The following is a 22,300-nucleotide window of genomic DNA, read 5'->3' on the forward strand; positions in this document are numbered from 1 at the left end:
ACACACAATTATACCAGGATAAGGATGCCAGATTTCCCCACTAAAGGTCGTAAGTGGTGATCATTGTTACCAGCTTTCAATTCCAGATTTATTGATTGATTGATTTTCAGTTGTACCAGCAGTCCTGCTGGGATTTGAATCTGGGGTTTTAATCTCGGTCTCTAGATTACCCATCCACTGACATGATCACATACCCCCATCTTTCCCTTAATGACACTGCGAGCCGAATGGCCTGTTTCTGGATTGTGAACTGTGTGAGGTGCCATGCCTGAGGGTGGTGATGGGAAATGATGAATAGTTGGAGGTGACGGTGCACTGTAGGAACCTGTCCGTGAGGGATGGTATGATCTTTCTGTTCCCTTATCTCCTCATCTTGACCTACTTTGGACCACTTCCAAACTCAGCAGCAACACCCACTTTCTGTCTCATCCAGACAATCCCGTTTGTCTCGTTCCTCCTGCCTGGCTGTGATCAAAACAATCCAGAAAAGCTCAGCAGCTCTGGCAGCATGGAAGGTGACTTTGTTCTGTAGTCTGTGCTATCAAACCTCTCCAGCACTTTCTGTTTCTATTCCTGGTTTCCAGGATCTGCAGTTCCTTGTTACGGTTTCTCAGGAATTTTCTAAAATTCTGTCGACCATACTCTTGTGACTCCATTGGCTTATTTATCTGTGAGGAGTGAAACATCAGTCGGCTTTGGTGATTGTGAGGCTGAGATTGCTGGTACAGATGTGAGAGAGGGTGTATCTTTGGCAAATTTGCCAGAAAAAGCAAACTTCCGTATTGCTTTCATATTGCACATTCGCCCAGTACAAAGTCTGCACATGCACTACCCAGGCCCACACATCACATCCAATCTGTTACTGAGCTACCTGAGTAAGAAGGAGCGAGGTCTCAGGGGCCGTTTCACGTCATGCGTGTACCACCGCTGATGGGATGTTTGGGATTGCAGATACCCATGGCGCTAGAGGCTAGAGACCTGGAGGGCGTTGGGGGCTCCTATGGTTCAGTGGTAATGTCCTTGCCTCTGCCTAGGAGCTCTAGATTCAAGTCCCAACTGCCCTGATGTCTGCCTGAGCAGCTTGATAAAGATAAGCGGGAGAGAGCTCGGAGAGTTGTGGAGGTGGACGGGCTATTCCACTGACGGGGTAGGAACACAAGTTTGTTTGGTCCACTTTCTGCAAAAGGAAACGACTAACTGGCAAAACAAAAATAATTAATGGCCAATAATGTCTGAACTGTTCAGAAGGTTGTGCATGTTCTGCCTTGCAGTCACAGATGTACCATTCAGAGTCCTCCACCCAATTCCTGAGAATAAAGACAACGCCTTATCCCAGCTCTATTATTTTGTGGTTAATGCTATCCACCAAAGGTTTACACTTTCTCTCTGCTGATTTTCAGTTTATGATTGCTTTCTCTGCCATAATACAATGGAGCCAATCTGACCAGGAGTGTATTTGTCAGGATCTCTATCTCAGCCCTTTGAGCACTGATAAACTGCAGGGTAAACCAGGGGGTCATGCTGGAGGCTGGGCAACGTACCCAGACCTGACGGTATTCTGATTAGGGAAAGGGAATGAAGACACGGATCGGCTGAACCAACAGATGACTCCTGAAGGTTCAGATAGGAATCGAAGGTCCTGTCTATCACATTCCCGGTTGGGGGAGTGGTAGAGGAGGAGGAGGCAATGTACTAGTGATATTATCACAGGATTGTTAATCCAGCGACCCAGTTCGTGCCCTGGGAATGCAGGTTCCAATCCTGTTACAGTTGGTCATGGAGCTTGGCTTCAAGGAAAGGAAATCTGGAATGAAACGTCTGATGACTGGGATTCATTGTCGATTGAAATAAAAACCTCTCCAGGTCATGAATGTCCTTCAGGGAAGGAAGCTGCCATCCTTACATGGTCTGGACTACACGTGATTCCAGACCCACAGCAATGTGGGCAGTTAGGGATGGTCAATAAATACCAGTCTGGCCAGCGATACCCACATTCTGTGAAGCTTGACTGTGTACCAGCTGTCAGCATACACGGTCTAAATTGAAATGAGTTAGTGCTGGCTTCCCGTTCTCCGGTTAGAGGCTTCCTGTTGCATGGATATTTTCCCAAGCCCTTGTGCCATGAATATGTCTTTGCTTCTTCGTTCTGTGATGACACTAAGCCACGTTTTGTGTATTCAAATCCTCCTTGGCTCAGAGTGGTCATTATTTCTGTTTCGATGGCATGTTTCCATTACTGGAATTATATAACACAGTAGGTGGCCATTTGGCCCATTGTATCCCTGCTAACTGTAAGAGTTTTCCAAATACTCCCACTCCAGTGCTGCTTCCCATTTAGACATCTATCCAATTCCCAATGGAATGACTGCAGTGCCCTTACTGCTCCCATTCTTGGTGTCCCAATGTTTTTGATTAGGATAAGCCTCATTACCCACACCCCTGGCACGTGGCCTCAGTGGAGGTTGAGGGAAGGGGCTGCATATTTCTCCCTGCATTCCTGGTGGATCAGTCTGCATCCGTGCAAACTGAGTTAGCCAAATCCTTCTCTATTCCAAGTCCGTTCCAGCTCATTTCCACACATCCAAATCATTCTGCTCCTTAGGAACAGGAGAAGGCCATTCAGCCCTTTGAGCCTGTTCTGCCATTCGTTGAGCTCTTGGCTGATCTGTGGTGGAACTCCTTTGGCCCATATCCCTTCATAGCTTTCCTTAACAAAATTGTAACTACCTCATATTTAAAACTAACATAACCCTTTCCTGCCCATTTACTCGGTACATCTTTGGTGACCTTTAAGCGGCAATTGGATAGGTACATGGATGGGTGCTTAAGCTAGGACAAATGTTCGGCACAACATCGTGGGCCGAAGGGCCTGTTCTGTGCTGTATTGTTCTATGTTCTATGTGCGTGTACACATACAGAACATTGTAACAATATGTTTCTTTGTGTGTATGTGGGGATTTTCTCAGGAAAAAAACAAATCGCCCATTCCCAAATCTTCCTTTGAAGAGTAACTGCTGCTTCTGTAATACTATTAAAGTGTCAATCAGACAGTCCGTTTGTGACGAAGCGTGTGCAACTTGTATTTTTTAAAATTTGGACATATAAGTGTCAAATATTTTGTCAAAGTAAGCAAAAATTCATAAACTCCTGTCTTTTCAGCCCCTGGCAAACCAAAACCATGGGCCAGGGTTGTGTTTAACAAAAAGCTTTATTACAGATAAGGGAAGGTGATGGCCTAATGGTATTATCATTGGACTGTTCATCCAGCGATCCAGATAATGTTCTGGGGACCCAGCTTCAGATCCCACTGTGCCAGAATGTGGCATTTGAATTCAGTAAAAATTCAAAGAAATCTGGAATTAAGAGTCTAATGATGACCATGAAGCCATTGTCAATTGTTGGAAAAAGCCCACCTGCTTTACTAATGCCCTTTAAGGAAGGAAACTGCTATCCTTACCTGGTCCAGACCCACAGCAATGTGGTTGACTCTTAACTGCTCTAGTCAGTGATACCCTCATATCATTCATGAATAAAAAAAGTAGATTATAATTACAAATACAGAATTATGAACTGTCATTGTATAACTCTGCCAGTTGAGATTCTATTCCCTTTTTAACATTTCCCCTCCCTTACCACACACATGCAAATAGGCAAAAACAAATGGTGTTATGGATGGTGTGAAAAACTGGGAAAGCAGTTCAATGGCTCAGTCGCAGAGGTCGTTGTTCTGTTTGTCAGGACTTGCTCCCCCGTAATCTCTGTCCTCCTTAATGGAGGCACATTGTGGTTGGTTCTCCAACTGACTTGTTTGAAAGTAACAGTTTATGGCGAGTGGTCAGAGACACAACCTCCCTTTCCTTGGGGATTTAGATTTTAGAATCCCTACAGTGTGGAAACAGGCCCTTTAGCCCAACAAATCCACACTGACCTTCCGAAGAGTAACTTACCCAGGCCCATTTCCCTCTGACTAATACACCTAACACAATTCAGCATAGCCAATTCACCTGACATGCACGTTTTTGGACAGTGGGAGAAAAAGCAATGCGGATGCAGGAAGAATGTGCAAACTTCACACAAATAGTCGCCTGAGGCTGGAATCGAACCTGGGTCCCTGGTGCTGTGAGGCAGTAGTGCTAACCACTGAGCCACCATGTCACCCTCTAAAGGCTTTGTGTGATGTTGTTCACACCCAGCAGCTGTTCAGCTCCACATCAGCCAATCACGTTGTTGTTGACTGGCAGGTGCTCTCAGTCGCCCTCAGCTGGTTGGAGCTTCAGAAACCAATCAGCTACTGGTTTCTGGCTGAATCTCACTGTCTATGTGCTCCCTGGTGCCGGTCCATCTGCATCTGGCCTCCCCAACTAGCTAACAAAGCAGCAGTGCAAACAACACTTAAAATGAGTTTTAATAGCTTGCTTTTTAAAAGTGCAGCAATTCTTTCCATGAATCCTGGTTTTGAAAGAAGTCTTTTTATACACATTCTTTGGGGGCTTGACAGGGTAGGTGCGAGGGGTTGTTTCCTCTTGTGGGAGAGCCCAGGACTAGAGGGCATCATCTCCACTTGGAGAGAGGGGGAGGAATTTCTTCTCGGGGTGGGGGGGGGGGCGGAGAGAAGAGAATCTGTGTAATTCTTTACCATAGAGGGTTGTCAAGGCTGGGTCACTAAATATATTCAAAGCTGAGATTGACGTTTCGGGCAAAGACCCTTCATCAGCAATGGTCAGAAAAGCTTTCATCAGCTCTTGCTCAAAACGTTGACTCTCCTGTTCCTCAGATGCTGCCTGACCTGCTGTGCTTTTCCAGCACCATACCCGCGACTCTGATCTCCAGCATCTGCAGTCCTCACATTTACCCAGGCCACCTTCGGAGTATTGTACACAGTTTTGGGCCCCATATCTCAGGAAGGATGTACTGGCCCTGGGGTGTATTCAGAGGAGATTCACGAGAATGGTAGAGGAATGAACAGCTTAACATATGAGGAACATTTAAGGACTCTAGGTTTATACTCGATAGAGTTTAGAAGGATGAGAGGTATCTAATTGAAAGGTACAGAATACGGAATGGCCTGAACAGAGTGGATGTTAGGAAGATGTTTCCATTGGCAGGAGGGATTAGGACCCAAGGGCATAGCCTTAGAGTAAAAGGAAGATCTTTTAGAACAGAGACAAGGAGAAACTCCTTCAGCCAGAGAGTGGGGAATCTAGGGAACTCACTGCCACAGAAGGCTGTGGGGACCAGGTCATTGAGCATGTTTAAGATGGAGATAAGTTCTTGAGGATCAAGGGTTACCATGGGAAAGCAGGAGAATGGGGTTGAGAAACCTATCAACCATGATTGAATAGCAGAGCAGACTCAATGGGCTGAAGATGTCAGGCTTGAGTTTAGAAGCAAGTTTAATTTTTCTCCCAAAGGTATATTCCAATTACCTCCTCAGTGGGGTTTAGTTTACAAATCAAGAGTTTGTTTCGACAGGTTCAGGTTATTAGAACTGAGACTTCTGTCCTCAGACTTGTGAAAAGTTCATGGTAGTAGGTTTGGAATGGGCATATTAAATTATCTCCACAGGCAATAGGGAGTGGGGATGGCATGGTGGCTCCATGGTTAATGCTGCAGCCTGACAGTAGCAGGGACTCTGGTTGATTCCACCCTTGGGTGATAGTCTGTGTGGAGTTTGCATATTGTCCCTGTGTCTGTGTAGGTTTCCTCTGGGTGCTCTGTGTTCCTTCCGTAGTCCAAAAATGTGCAGGTTAGGGTGGATTGGCCTTGCTAATTGCCTGTTGAGTCCAGGGATGTTTAGGCTAGGTGGTTTAGCCATGGGGGAATGCAGGGCTACAGGGATAGTGTAGAGGTGGTGACAAGTTCTTTGGCGGATTGGTGTGGGTTCAGTGGGCCAAAGGGCCTGTTTCCACATTGTGGGGATTCTATGTATGGGTGAGCATTCTCTCACTTTGAGTCTCTGTAATGGATAGTCTGAGGAAACAGATTGAAACTTATTGTGTTGTAAGATCATTTGACTTAATTTTCATGTTTAGATAGCTTTTCTTGTTTTTAATAATAAGTTTCTGAAATGCTGTGAAAGAAAACCTGCAGCCGTGTATGAATATATCTGATTAACCACCATGGAAACTAACAATCATAATATGTTAAAGTATCAACAACAAAGGCTTCACACACGCGTTCCCTTATTCTGATGCAAATCAACAATGAGACATTGACAGAAGAGTTTGAAGAAAGAGCAACTTCCAATAATCAATTAAAAACATCAATCAGGCAAAGTCAGAGATCACACAACACCAGGTTATAGTCCAACAGGTTTATTTGAAATGATAAGCCTTCAGAGCGCTGCTCCTTTGTCAAGTGAAGTGAGAGGGAGGTGCACAGATTAAGAATTTATAGGCAGAGACAGCAAGGGCAGAGAGATCAAAAGATCACAGAAATAGTGAGAGTGGAGTATCAAATAATTACTTTTTACTTCAGTTAGACTCTTAGCATATGCCTCTCAGACCTGTTGTGTTATTCCTGTCAAATAAAAACTGAAAGAACTGTGGATGCTGTCCAGGAGCCAGGGGGAGGGGTTGTTGGAATGGGTGGGCGGGCCGATGCTCAGTGAGTCTGGCAGCGTCTGAGAGGAAAAATCCCAGTTAATGTTTTGGGTCCGGTGACCCTCTGGTTTTTCCTCACGGATGTTGCTGGACCTGCTAGGCCTTTCCAGCTGCTTCTGTTTTTGTTTCATGTTATTCCAGTCGTTTGGTTCGTCTCCAGTACCACCTTATTGTTAATTTTTGTAGTTCTCTTCAAAGTTTGTGAGAAGATTTGTAGCTCGGGTGCTCCCAAGCACTGAGGATGTCACCTAGACAGGGGACGAAACGTCTGCAACACAAATTCCCAGCTCGGCGAACAGAACCATTACATTTGTAGTTCTCTCTCTGCCTCATTTAATCAGATTAAAGGCCTTCCCTTTGCTTGTTATTCACCTACTGACACTTTATTCACACTATCTAACATTTTGGATCACCTGCACAGACCTATTATTCGACACTCCATTCGTACCATTTGTATGGTCTTTTAATCTCTCTGTCTGTAAATTCTGTATCTGTGTGCTTCTCTCTCACTGCACCTGACAAAGGGGCCAAGCTCCGAAAGCTTGTGATTTCAAATAAACCTGTTGGACTATAACCTGATGTTGTGTGATTTCTGACTTTGTCCACTCAGTCCAGCCCCAAAACTTCCACATCAAGCAGGCAGGATTAACAGTGACCTACAGTTGTCCAACCTGAATCCCCACTCAGAGAGGTTCTACAATTCCTTTATAGATCTGGACTTCCAGCCAAGCATGCAGAATGAGGACAGATGAAAGAATACCTTTCTATAGAACTGAATGGCCTCAATATCCTACCCTGTACCACGCCTTTGGGGAATCATTCATTATGTTCCTTGAGCTCATTTAGGATGAATCCAGCTAGACCTCATCACCTGAGCCCTTCATAAAGTAGATCCTAATAAAAGACTAATAGCATAGACCCGTAAATGTCCAGTTGGCTACATGGGTGATTGACTGGTGACAGGTTAATAGTTAAAAACAAATGAATAAGTCACAATGATTTAGTGATCAGGAAGAAAACATTAGGTTGTGAGGAAGAGTATTACTGGTTGTCAGAGGCAAAATAAAGACAAGTGGAAAATAAAAGACTTGTTTTGTGTGTAAGAGAACTTCTAGATATATATATACAAAAAAAGCAGATATGTCTTCTCCCTCTCTTCCTACCACCCACCCACACCTTCTGATGGTTTGTATTGTTGACAATAGGCTTGTTGTATAAATATCCACATGAGTGATTTACCGGTGGCAGTTAATAGTTTAAAAAGAAAGATCATGGTGATGGGGGAACAAACTGTTTGGCTGTTTGTGATCGCACTTTTGGATATAATGAAATAAAGTGGACCCAGTCCATATCAGCGTGTGTGGAGGCTGGTACAGTTGCAACATTTAAGAGGCATTTGGATGGGTACGTGAATAGGAAGGGTTTGGAGGGATATGGGCCGGGTGCTGGCAGGTGGGACTAGATTGGGTTGGGATATCTGGTCAGCATGGACGGGTTGGACCGAAGGTCTGTTTCTGTGCTGTACATCTCTATGACCGATCCTGTTAACTGCAGCAACGTGTCTGAGGAAGGGAAGTTGATCATTGGCTGCTGGAACTTTGAGTCAGGTGACAGTGCTGGAACAGGGCTTTCTCCAAGTGCAGCCTGTTCTCTGAGGTGAAAATGAATAAGGACAGAGCACCAAGGCTTCCCACGGCTTTGATTTCATCGCTTTTGAGAACGTGAGGAATGTCAGCATTGGTGGGCAGCAGATCTGGGTGAACCACGCCAAGACAAAGTCGGATGAAGGCAGCCTCACGTGAATGAGAGCAGGGGGGGTAGGCTAGAGCTCTGGGCACAATAACTTGAGGGCCTCTTGCTATTCCTGGGACTGGGGGGCAGGGCTATGGAGGGCACAGCTCCTACAACCTCTGATACCCGTCTCGGTGCAATTCCAAGGTCTGACCTTCTCCCTTTCAGCTTTTCTAGTTTGGGGAGAGGTGCAGGTCTGTTAATATAATTGTTGGCCATTGTGCCCCCAGTATGGGCTGGCAGCTCCTGACCAGTCTCTGCTTGTCCCAGGTCCCGATATATTGGGCAGCTCCAGCCCCATCACTATCGGTCAGCCAGGGGTTTTATCTGCTGGGCACTTCTCAGTCGTAAAACCAAACCACCTAGATTGTATCTTCTTTAAAAAAGTACATTTTTCTTTGAATTATTGGAAGGCAATTGTAAGAATGTGTATGAGATTGGCGGTGAGTGAGCGATCATGAATTCTAATAATCACTGTGCATGATTTTTTTTCAGAAAGTCATTTTATGTGATAAAGGAATTAAAAATCCTGCCTCTGAGGCATGGTGAATTTTACGTTTTTGCAAAGCAGTATTGATGGGAAGTTGATAACCTGTTTCTGTATGAAATTTGTGTCTTGGAGAACAGCAAAAAAAATTTAAACATTATGAATTGAAATGTCTGGAGCGTGTTTTTAGTTTAACGGGGAAAATCAATAAAGCAGACCTAGGGATGGGTCAGCAGAGCTGTCTGCCTGAGGCTGGGACTAGCCTACGTATGCCACGTGTACTAGTTCTATTCTAGGGTTCAAGAATAAATGATGTTCCTATCCAGTCGGGCTTCCTGGGTTATTACATCGGCGATGAGAGTAAAGAAAGGTTTCAGACAGTCTTGCTTTTCAATGATCCTGGTTAGATCAGAGCTGCTGTTTGTGTAACTGGAACGTTCATGTGGGTATGGGGAACTGGCCCCAGTACACTGGAAGAATTAGTTATTTTTTCCACCTAACAAGATAGAAGGAGATCACTGACAGAAAGTCATCCTCCTGAGCATCGTAAGGAGTTTGACCTACCCAGCAACCCTGGAGGCAAAATCCTTTGACAAACTGATAGATACAGTAGTGGACCACTGTGATCCCAAACCAGTGTTATGGGTTTAATGTGGCAAAGAGACTGTCTGGGATCCGGTTATTGAGTTCTTGATGAGACTGATGAGTCATTGTTGAAGCTGAAAATGTGTTGCTGGAAAAGCGCAGCAGGTCAGGCAGCATCCAAGGAGCAGGAGAATCGATATTTTGGGCATGAGCCCTTCTTCAGGAATGAGGAGGGTGTGCCAAGCAGGCTGAGATAAAAGGTAGGGAGGAGGGACTTGGGGGAGGGGCGTTGCAAATGCGATAGGTGGAAGGAGGTTAAGGTGAGGGTGATTGGGCGGAGAGGGGGTGGAGGCGGAGAGGTCAGGAAGAAGATTGCAGGTTAGGAAGGTGGTGCTGAGTCTGAGGGTTGGGACTGAGGCCTGTCTCCCCAATATAGAGGAGGCCACATCGGGTGCAGTGGATGCAATAGATGATGTGTGTGGAGGTGCAGGTGAATTTGTGGCGGATATGGAAGTGTCCCTTGGGACCTTGGAGGGAAGTGAGGAGGGAGGTGTGGGCGCAAGTTTTGCATTTCTTGCGGTTGCAGGGGAAGGTGCCGGGAGTGGAGGTTGGGTTGGTGGGGGGTGTGGACCTGACGAGGGAGTGACTGAGGGAGTGGTCTTTTTGGAATGCTGATATGGGAGGGGAGGGAAATATATCCCTGGTGATTGTCGAAGCACTGGTCAGCACTTTGGGATCACCTAGTTTGAGGAATTAATAATATTGCGACTTATAGGAAGCTACTGACTGAGCCGTGATGTGGAGGTGATGGTAGACTGAGGTAGATGAAGGCACAGGTCACATGACACCAGGGAATAAACCTGTTGGACTAGAACCTGGTGTCATATGACTTCTGACTGACTGATCCAGATGTGGACATTAAGAAAGCCAGAGAACAGGCTAATTCCCAAGAAAACACAGAAGAAGTGGTTCACGAGCTTTACGGGTCTGTTGGCAGTACCGACCTCACCCTTGGGCGACCTGCTTACCATCTAGGTCAATCCCCAGTGGATAATACTTGCAGATCCTATTGGTTGCCAAGGAAGGGCGATTGGAGTCAGGAGCTGCAAGGTTCCAGAACTGGATAGGAAGTTTCTCTGCATTACAGTGTGGATAAGGAACGCCCATGCCGCAGTTGTAGAGTTCACCCCAGACAAAGCTACCGGAACAGGCGAAACATGTAGTGACAAGGTCAAAGGGCAAAGCCACCTCAAAACAGGGCTTCACCTGAGGATGAGGAGCTGATACAGCTAACCCACATCACTGCTCCCAAAGTGGCTCCAATCAACATAAAACATAGGAGATAGACACAAGTACTGCTGTGCGGAGGTGGATATGCCGATGCTGGAAATCAGAGCCTGGATTAGAGTGGTGCTGGAAAAGCACAGCAGGTCAGGCAGCATCCGAGGAGCAGGAAAATTGACGTTTCAGGCAAAAGCCCTTCATCAGGATCTTTTCCTACTCCTCTGATGCTGCCTGGCCCTCTGTGCTTTTCCAGCACCACTCTAATCCAGGCTCTGATCTCCAGCATCTGCAGTACCCACCTCTGCACAGGTGCTGCTGTGTCTGTTGTTGAGGAGTGAACCTTTAGGAAAACCTGGTGAGGCATTTTGCTTTTAAGCCTGTGAGACTCCAAAGCTAGGTGCACTGGGAAGTCCTGAAGTATTATTGGGATCCCTTAACCCCAGTTACCATGGACAACAGACAGTCTGACTCCCCTTCATAGTGCTTTTGGGAAGGGACTGGCTATAGGAAATCTGCCCGAATTGGCAACAGATCTTTAAAATGGATACTGACAATCCAAATGAAGTAGTTGGCACTTCAAAGAGGGCATCAAGAAGATAAAAGGCACCAAGATCCTCGTAGACCCATAGGTCGAACCGAAATACTACAAGGTGCAGCCGACCCCATATGCACCACACGCCAAATTCGAGTCTGAATTGAAACATCAGTAATCCCAGTTTTAAAACCTGACAACTCAGTCAGTTTCAGTGGGGATTATAAACTGACACTCACAGAGTTCCTCACTGACACAGAGACCCTATACAATACATGGAAGATTGGAATGGTAGCTGGGAGGGGGGGTGGAGTCAAATAGTTTCCCAAATGAGTGTGAGCCACACCTACCACCAGCTGGAGCTCGAGTGGTTATCCAGGACTACATCCCTATAAATGCTCACAAAGGACACTATGAGGACACGGAGCCCCCCTCTGGGGTGTCATTGGCTTGCGCCCCCTCTCAAATATCTTACTAGAGGTGCCCAGAGTTTATCTGGATGAGTTTTAATCTCAGGAGCTACTGCAGAGGAATGTTTGGAGAATTGTGAGGAGGTTTTGCAGTGTTTTTCTGTGGCTGGTGTCCATCTAGAAAGGGAAAAATGTGTGTTCCAGGTAAAGGAGGTATCCTATGTTGGGTCCAGGGTTGACAAAGACAGATTATACCCTCTCGAAGAGAAAGTTAATACCATTAAAGGGCTCTAACTCCAAAAGCCAACAACAGTTGAAGCTTTTTCTAGGTCCCATGAATTTCTCATGGTAATTTATACCTAACCTGGCACCCCTTCACGTCCTGTTTAAAAACAAATCCAAAATGTGGTAAATGCCACAATCAAAATCGCATTGTTGGGATAGAATTCCAATCATGTATGCATCATAAACCCTGGACAAGGCAGACAGGAAGTATGCGAAAGTAAGGACTGCAGATACTGGAGATTAGAGTCAAGATGAGAGTGGTGCTGGAAAAGCACAGCAGGTCAGGCAGCATCCGAGGAACAGGAAAATGGACGTTTCAGGCAGGAGCCCTTCATCAGGAATGAGGTTGGAAGCCTCAGGGGGTGGAGAGATAAATGGGAGGGGGTGGGGCTGGGGAGAAGGTTGCTGGGAGTGCAGTAGGTGGATGGAGGACGGGGTAAAGGTGATAGGTCGGAGAGGAGCGTGGAGCAGATAGGTAGGAAGGAAGATTAACAGGTGAGACAGGTCATGAGCACGGTGCTGAGCTGGAAGTTTGGAACTGGGGTAAGGTTGGGGAAGGGAAAATGAGGAAACTGGTGAAGTCCACATTGATGCCCTGGGGTTGAAAGGTTCCGAGGCGGAGGATGAGGCTTTCAGATTGGGAAAGAAGCAATTGGCCATGCTATTCATGGTGTGATATTGAACCAGTGTGTCCAAAGTGTCAGAGATCTCTGACCTCTGCTTGGCCTCATCAGGGAGATCTAAGGCGATTCCTCCCATCGCATCAGCTGGGATTCAACACTGGGAATTACCATTAGGTGCCTCTGAATAAACCTTGGAACATCATCCAGGGAGACAGACAGCCACTGCAAGCACCTCGAGCCACCAGCCTACATTCACAAGCAAATACATGCTTGGACCCAAAAGGACCCTGTGTTGCAAAGTTACATCATATCATCCTAAACGGTGCATCACAAGTACGTCCGATAAAAGAGTTGAAACCCTATATCAGGAGTTTAGTAGAGAAGATTATCTTGTGTGGAGCCCGGTTGGTTATCCCATGTCCAGGCCAGTGACCAATACTTCAATGACAATCTAGGAATTTCTGAAGTGAAAATACCTGCAGGAACTATGTTGATGGCCTGGCACAGACAACACACAGATATTGAAATCCTGGTCATATGGTGCAAGGTTTAGCAGGAAAACTAGAACAGCCCACCAGGAGCTTCATTGCAGCCATGGGATTGGCTGGGGAGATGCTGGGTGGGAGGACACACAGATTTCGAAGGCATTTTATGGGCTCTGCATTCTTAATCCTTATCAATGTCCATTCAAAATGGATCAATGTGCACCAATAGGCCCGAGGTCCTTATAACTGGGTAATGGGACCATTTCCCAGTGGGCAGTTCCAGTCATCTATGAAGACAAACGAGGTAAGGCACATCTACATGGCACCCTGTATCCATCCTCAAACGGTCTGGCAGAGGATGAGGTCCCAGTGTGCAAAAGTAACATGAGAAAGCAAACTACAGGCAGTTTGGAAATGAAGCTTAGACATTTCTATTTCAGCTACAGGACAAAGCCTCATACAAAGACAGGAATAGCCCCGGCAGGATCATTGGTGGGCCTACACCTTTGGACTCAGCTTAGCCTGACTTGTTGAAGGAGAAAGCGAGGACTGGCTGTGCTTTTCTAGCGCCACTCTCTTCGACTCAGACTTTCCCAAGCTTGCACTAAACTGAGAAGCCCAAAGAAAGGGGCGAAACCAGACTGAGATTTAAAACCAGGAGATACAGTCCACATAAAGGTGATGGCTTTCCATGGATTCAGGGAGTTATCCTTCAAATAAAATGGGAACAGTATGGTACATTGTTAACACCAGGAGAAGACCACACAAAAAAAAACACGTTGACCACTGCGGACAGCAGGCACCCTCCACGGAGATCATTGTTTTGACAGACACCACCAGCAGCATCCTTCACATCAACCTGCTGATGGGAAGCTCCACCCAATTAAACACTCGAGAGCCGTCCTCAGGACTACGATGGCTCAGACTTGGAGATGGAGACAGAGGCAGTGGTAGATCAGTCAGAGTTCACCACTGAGGGTGAGCTCCTGGACTGACTTGCCAATAGTCTTCACAGAAGCGACGTTGGCCTACCTTTTGTACAGCCCCCAACCAGACCCAGAAAGCAACAGGAATGGGGCCAACGACAAAACAGTGCAAGACACCCCACTGTCACAGAAGCAAGGTGGAAGACTCGGAGGGGGAAATGTATGATAATCCCCTACAAGGCTGATGGTGAATTACCAATTAACCTCCTTGTGGTGCTCGTTGAATATGGGTTGCCTTGGTAACAGGCAGTGGCCTTCCCTGCTGGAACCCCTCACCTGAGCCCTTCATAAAGCAGACCCAGGGATGGGTCTAAAAACTGTTTAGAGTGGCTATATTTTGCCATAGAACAATAAATGATGTTCCTTTCCAGTTAGGCTTCCTGAGTCATTACATCCCATCTGGTCATGAATATCAAGGCCTTAAAATAAATTAGATTCAACCAACAATTTGAGATGGTCCCTGTCCCAACAACACACCAAAAACATTTTTCTTCTCTGTCCTCTGTATCTCTTGCCAATTATAGTTCTTAGATCTCCTATTCTCTGCTCGATTTAAGTATTGGTTCTGGACATGAAGGTTAGTGGTTTCATTGTCAATAAAACACATTAGAATGATTTGAGGTACTGAAAGGCATGAAAACAATGTGCATTTACACACTGATCAGACTGACTCTGCAACTTAACAGATCAAAACATTTATTGGATAAGGTTTATCTATTTGGACTGAGATGAAAAAACAGGAAGGAATTCACAAACCTTGAAAAATGTAATGTGAGGAAATGTAAATTATGGTCAGAGATGTCTAGAGGCAGTTGGTGAAATTCTCTGTTTCTTTAGTTGAGTATTTGGAATTCCTACGGTGTGGAAGCAGACAATTTGACCCATCAAGTCCATTCCGACCCACCAAAGATCATCCTACTGAGACCCAGCACCAGCCCCCTTCCCTATAACCCTGTATTTCCCATGACCAACCCACCTAACCTGTACATCTTTGGACGGTGCAGACACAGACAGTTGCGTGAAGGTGGAATTGAACCTGGGTCCCTGGTACAGTGAGGCGGTAGTGCTAATCACTGAGCCACCATGCCAGCCCTATCAGTTCTGTGTTGTATTCTTTGGAACGTTATGTGGAACGTTTGAATCTACTGGTCATGTGACTTCTTTACATCACAGCACAAACCATTTGTGATTTTATGTACTTTTAACTACTTCCATGTTGTTGGAGGATTCCAGTCTCAGGTGACTCTCTGTGTGGAGTTTGCACATTCTCCCCGTGTCTGCGTGGGTTTCCTCTGGGTACTCCGGTTTCCTCCCACAATCCAAAGATGTGCAGGTCAGGTGAATTAGTCATGCTAAATTGCCCGTCGTGTTCAGGGGTAAATGTGGAATAATAGGGTAAGGGGATGGTTGTGGGTGGGTTACTTTTCAGAGTAGGCTTGTTGGGCCAAATGGCCTGATTCTACACTGTGGGGATTCAATGATTCTGTAATTATATGCCCTTTCTTTAAAATCAGGTAAAGGCGCCGCAGGGAGTGGAGTGCATCATTTCTCCCTCCAATTCTATTTTGATTTAGTCCCTACCCTCCCCTTCACTGTTTTGATCACACAGCACTGTCCCTTGGTGTGAAGGGCAGTGCTTGTCATTGGCCACCCGGGTGTTTTCCTATCTTCCTGGTGGTGGAAATTGAATACAGATTGGTGCACTTTGTGTCTTCCACTGTGTCTCACACCTGCACACACACACCATGGGTCTGGGGATAAAATAAGCACTACCGCACTTAGGCGGTAGTGTGGGGGTTAAAATAAAAAAAAATAAAAAAAAAAAAAAAAATCAGGTAAAGTTGTGATAGCCCCAGCTTCCTATCTCATAGTTAGATGGTGGTGCTTTAACCTGAGGGTCAGCACGCCACAATGACCTCAGTCTGTTTAGGAATTGAACTTGTGCTATCGACATCACTGTGCTTTACAGACCAGTCACACAGCCGCAAGTGGACCCCTTTACGTAAGAACTGAACTAACAGGAACAAGATGGAAACATTTGGCCTTTTGAGATTACTGCATCATTGAATGTAATCATGACCTGCTCCTTGATCACAAACCCACATTCTTGATGTTCACCACATCCCATGATTCCTTTAAGAGCCAAAGGTTCATCGACCTGAGTGTTGATTATATTCAGTGACCGAGTGTTCACAGCAAATCCCAAATCCTTGCTGCAGCAGATTAAATGGTAGGGCCTCCTCAGTAAGTGAAACTAACAGGGAACAAACCGTGATCGTACCGCAGAGCATCCTTTCTGGAAAGAAAACATGTTCCAGCTTCCAGATTCCATTTTGTTGGAACCATAACATGCCAGAAATGTGTTTCTGTTTGGTCCATTGTTAATAAGAATGTTGGGAGACATCGTGGGGGGTTTAGTTCGGTATGTCTGATGACATGTCATTGGGTAACTGGTCTCCGGGATTTACTTGGTTGCCTGAGGGAGTTGGAAAGGAATTTCTCCAATCGTATCTTTCTGAGATTGACGATGGTTTAGTTTGCCTCCCACATAGTTGGTGTTCTGAAAAGCTCAGTGGGTCAGAAAAGCATCTTCGAGGAAGTGATAAACATCCCTGAAGTCCATTCAGCTTCTTCTGCTGTTCAGTTAGATCTTGATTGTTTACCTGATTGGTTCCATTACCCTTAACCTCTTTATCCAATAAAAATCTATTGACCTGCTGAGTATTTTCCATTTTTTTTAATTTCAAAAATCCAACAGCTGCAGTGTTTTGCTTTTATAAAAAAACAATTGATATTTCAGTTTCAATAAGTTGAGTGGCTATCAGTTTTATTTGGGGGGGAGAGCTGCAAACTTCCATGACTCTCATTTTAAGTTTACACCACCTTGGGTTAAGCTCTTTGTCAGTGTTCCTTTCCATCTCCCCATCCTAACTCAGTAATCACCTTTGACACATCGACTAGAAATTAATGTAATCATCTGTATACAAACCTTTGCTCCGTATCATTCCGATGAACCTGCCTTGCACCCTGTACGGGGAAAGCACTATCTCCTACCTGAATGGATGACCTGGGTTCAATTCCAACCTCAGGTGACTGTCTATGTGGAGTTTCCCCCCACAGTGTAAAGATGTGCAGGTTAGGGTAGAATCATTGTTGGAAATTGCCTTGGAGATTAGGTGGATTAATTACTGGTATCAGGTGGGCATGGGATGCTCTTTGAAGGGTCAGTGCGGACCGAATCTGCACTTTGGGGATTCTATGATTCAGTGAGAATTAATGCCCAAATCTGCAGACCACTGCACCAGGCCAGAACTCAGTACAACTTTTGGAGAGCTTCCCCCACCTCACTGAGAGTTGCAGCCCTCCTTACTGAGCTCCCAGACTCACTTGGTAAATTAATTTTGATGATCTGGTTTTCCAGGTGAAAGACCAAAACTTCAACCTGTGTTTGCTCTGACTCACGCTCCAAGCAGTGACTTGGTTTCAAGGGGCTTTGTGTGTTTGATAGGGAGATCCAGCTTTGTTTACTTTCTCAACTCAACAGAAGTTAAACAATAAACTCCAGATCATTGTGAACATCACCCAGGTGGAGGGTATAAAAACGACGTGTGATTTGAAAATAAATCAATGGGGTTGAACAGCCTCGTTTAATGAGATAAAATGATGGAATATATGAAGAAGAATGATCTGACTGATAATTGTGAAACCGTCAGTTGTGTAATAAAGAGTTTTATTTGCTTTCCGATTGGCTTTTTAAAAATTCATTCGTAGGACATTAGTGCCATTGGTTGGGTCAGTATTTATTACCCGTCCCTAATTGCCCCTTGAGAAGGTGGGGGTGAGCTGCCTCCTTGAACCACTGCAGTCCATGTGCTGCCCAAAATACCCTTAGGGAGGGAGTTGTAGATTTCAGTTGCAGGAAAGCAGGGCACCATATGGCTGGACCTGTCCAATGAGCAGTTACAGGTGGGGCAAATGGAAATGGGGGTATCACGATGGAACCACCAGAAAGAAAGACCTCCAAATGGAATTGACTCTCTGGGCTCCTCATATGGACATTGGCAAGTGGCAATGAGAAAGTTCCCAACGTCACATCAAAACCTCAAACTCTTCACAACATTTGCTGAGTGTATCCAACTATTTCTTCTTTTGTTTCAGATTTCCAGTGTTTGCAGTTCTTTGTTTGTTGTTGTTGACTTTTGTTTTGCACATTTAATGTTGTTTTAGTGAAATTCCTGCGGCTTTGTATCGGGACAAAACATTTGTTTCCTCTATTGGAAACAAAGCAGTTTGTTGTGGGTCAGCCGCAGTGGAAAGGTGGGAATTGATGGACAGAGCCCAGGGACTATTCATTTGTCTCCCCTGATCTGGTAACCACCCAATCAGCCAGTGTCTACTTGACTCGTGGGTGGGGCTAGAGGGACTGTGTGGCCTCTTTATGTGATACAATGATAGTGTATCTGTTAACTATGTGACGGTGGCAGTGGTCAATTAACATATCCAAAAATAACATTAATCGCAGTCAGTCTCTTACAGTAAGGCTTCAGCAGACCCTGGGTCTGAGGAGATTTTTCTTCCTTCTCTTTCCCATTTCAGGGATCTCTCCAGGTTCCCAACTCATGCTGACAGCATGGAGCAGCGGTAGGTAATTGAGCCAATGATCAGCAAGAGAGAGCGCGGTGAGTTGGTGACTGTGGAGCCTGCTGGTTCCCCGTGTCCCAGCGCTTTGTAGTGCAGCCTGGTCAGTCTGGAGAGCTGTGTACTGTGCCCAGGTGGAGTCTAGTATCTTCCTGGACATCAGGTGCACTCATCTGGAGCTGTTTGATTCAGATACAGCAAGGAGGCTCTTGTAGCATGTTGGTAATGTCCCTGCCTCAGAGCTAGGAGGCCTGTGTTCAAGTCCCACCTGCTCCAAAACACATCTGACCAGTTTGACTTTACAAGTGTAGAATAGAGCTCAGCCATTTCCTGGCACAACTGTTGCTCACATCAGTGAAATCTGTTTGATCAAGGGATTATGTTGCTGTACTTTTGAAAACCTCTCCATTACTTTCCCTGCAGAGTCCCGATGATGATGATCATTCTGACCAGAAGCTGCAGCAGAGAGAGGATGCCATTACTCAACAGAACACTCTCCAGAATGAGTCCATCACATCTGACCCAAACAGCCCGTACATTGTAAGGATTTCTTCATTAAGCTTGTTGTTTTCTATTTTTGTTTGCTATTGGAGTACTGGTGCTGTGGTCTACAATTAAGTAGTGTTCTATAATTGCTTTAAAACTTTAGAATACTGTAAAGTAATGATGTCCTGATTTGTGGGAGTTGGGGGTGGGGGTGGATGGGGGTGGGAGTTGGAGAGGTCAGTAGATGGAGATCTGTAACACTTGCGTTACTGTTGACCTGGAGGTTGGGTCTTGCATTAGTATTTATCTCTGCATGCACTAGGTTCTGAAGAACCAGCCGATTCATCACACTTCCTAGACCCTTTCCCGTAGGCCTGCTTTACTTTTCAAGTCTTTATCACATTCCTTTTTGGAAGTTATTATTGACTCCCCTTCCACTGCTCTGTTAGACAACAGGTTCCAGGTGAGAGCAATTTGCGATATTGAACTCTGGTGTTTCTACCAGTGATTTTAAATGTGTAACTTCTGTTTATCAACCCTCCTGGAAACTGTTCCTCTTTATTTTCTCGATCAAAGCCTGTTCTGTTTTTTAGCCCTTCCAGTAAATCAGCCCTTAATGTCCCTGCACCAAGGAGAACAGGGGGAGTGTCTCCTGTCTGTCTCTCTGCTCTTCACATTGGCAAAGTCCTCCCTGCTGTCCCCATTATCCAGATTATCGGAGGGATGTGATCGCACTGGAGAGGGGGCAGGGGGAGATTTACCAGGATGTAGCCCTGGGCTGGAGAGTCTCAGTGATGGAGAGAGAGTGGACAGACTGGGGCTGTTTCCCTTGGAGCAGAGGAGATTGAGGGGGAACAGGATTGAGATGGATAAGGTGATGACAGGCAGAGACAGGGGTAGACAGGAAGAAACTTTCACCCATTGGTGGAGGGATCATGACCGGGGGCATAGATTTAAGTGGCAGAAGGTTTTGAGGGGATGTGCGAAAAATCTTTTTCCCCACACGGTGTGGGAATCTGGAACTCTCTGCCTGTGAGGGTGGGAGAGGCAGAAACCCTCATCACATTGAAGAAGTGTTTCGATGTGGAGTTGCAATGCCAAGTCATACAGGGCAATGGGCCAGGTACTAGGAAATGGGATTAGAATGGTCAGTTGTCTGTTTTTGACCAGAGTCTACCCCCGTGATGGGCCCAAGGGCCATTTCCTGTGCTGTCAATCTCTATGACCGCTTATAACAGCAGTTATGATGTGGGATGTTGTGGTTAGATTTTCTGCCACCAAACCTCCTCACTGCTGTCAGGCTAAGGTGCACGTCCCAGGTGGGGAAGGATGCCCACACTCAGTCTTCGGCAAGACAGGTGACTAAGGCAGTGGGCGGGAGAATATCTCTGGATGCTGTTCATATAGACTTCCAGAAGGCTTTTGGTAAAGTCCATATAAGGGCCTGTTAATGGAACTGAGGGCTTATTGCTGACATGGATGGGAAATTGGTTGAATGGCAGATGGCAGAAAGTTGGGATAATGTATAGGTCCTCAAGTTGGCAGCATGTGACAGCAGTGTCCCACAGGATCTGTGTTATGGTCTTAATTATTCACCTTATTTATTAATTACTTAGCTAATGGTATAGGAAGTGATATATCCAAATTTGTTGATGGCACACACGTTAGGCAGCATTGTAGACAGTGTAGATGATAGCATAAATTTACAAAAGGCTATTGATAGACTAAGTGAAAGGGCAAAACTGTGGCAGATGGAGATCAATGTAAGCAAATGTGTGGTTGTACATTTTAAACCGAAGAAGGATAGATCAGGGTACTTTCTAGATGATATGAAGCTACAGATATCCAAAGACACTTAGGGATTCAACTGCATAGATATTTAAAATATCATGAACTGGTACAGAAAATAATCAAGATGCCTAATGGAATGCTGGCCAGAGGGCTGGAGTACAAGGATGCAGAGATTATTCTGTAGATATACAAAACCCCCCTCAGAGTACTGTGGGTGGATCAGGACACCACACCTTAGGAAGGAGATACCGACCGTGGCGAGAGTACAACAAAGGTTTATAGTAGCAGTACCTGGACTTATGAGGAGAGTTCAAATAAATGAGAGCTGTTTCTCTTGAATTTACAAGGTTCAGGGGCAATTTGGAAAAGGCAGACAAACTAAAGAGAAACTATTTCTACTGGTTGGAGATTCTAGAGTTAGGGGCATAGTGTGAGAATTAGGGCTAGGCTGTTCAGGAGAGATGTTAGGAAGCACTTCTACACATAAAGAGTGGGAGGGGTTTGGAACTCTCTTCCACAAACAGCAGTGGATGCTGGATCAGTTGTTCATTTTAAGTTTGTGGTAGTTTTTTTTTGTTAAACGCAGGTACTAAGGGATAATGGCCTACGGCAGGAATATTGAGTTAGGTCACAGATCAACCATGATCCCATTGAAAGGTGGAACAGTCTCAAGAGGCTGTTCCTGTGTTCCAAGAAGATAAACTCAATTGTGGTGGGCAGTAAATATTCTATATCATAGCTAGTTACATTGCATCTAATTATTATCTCTGGTGCAAATAAAGGCTCGACTTTAGAATACGTTTACATTTCAACGGCTACTGTGTTGTCACATAGTGCTGGTAACCAGCATAGATGCTGAGCTGGTTAAGGCACACCAGATAACTCTGGTTAATACCTGCCAGGTGCACTCCTTTGTCAATAATTTCTAATCTCTCTGTTTGGAGATGTTTTTTAGACCTCTGGAGCAGCCGGGGCTTGAGCCTAGGCCTCCTGGGTCAGAGTAAGAAAGTTCCCGCTGCACCACAAGAGCCCAGTGAGTAGATATGGTCTGGAATACAGTGCCTGGAAGTGTGGTGGAGGCAGCTTCAATTGAGGCATTCCAGAGGGTCATTGGATGATTATCTGAATCGAAATGATGTGAAGGGGAATGGGAAAGGGCAGGCAATTGACACAAGGTAATGATGCTTGTTTGAACTATGGCCTCCTCCTGAACCTTACCAGTGCTGTGATTCTGTCCCTGTGTAATTCTGTGTAAGATTGGCACAGTCTGCATTGTACATCCAATGGGACAGAATGTCCTTACCCAGTGATGGCC

General features: G+C 45.5%; 1 protein-coding gene across 2 annotated transcripts in view; it reads left to right on the plus strand.

The window, feature by feature from the left end:
- Positions 1-22,300, plus strand: part of pawr (PRKC, apoptosis, WT1, regulator) — a 167,078-nt gene that overhangs the window by 70,654 nt on the left and 74,124 nt on the right. For both annotated transcript variants that reach the window (XM_043708775.1, XM_043708776.1), the window contains one exon: positions 19,132-19,248. In XM_043708775.1, the coding sequence (XP_043564710.1) occupies positions 19,132-19,248 (117 nt within the window). The remainder of the gene's footprint in view (positions 1-19,131; positions 19,249-22,300) is intronic.

This window comes from Chiloscyllium plagiosum, chromosome 19, assembly GCF_004010195.1.
Source record: "Chiloscyllium plagiosum isolate BGI_BamShark_2017 chromosome 19, ASM401019v2, whole genome shotgun sequence".
Classification (NCBI taxonomy): domain Eukaryota; kingdom Metazoa; phylum Chordata; class Chondrichthyes; order Orectolobiformes; family Hemiscylliidae; genus Chiloscyllium; species Chiloscyllium plagiosum.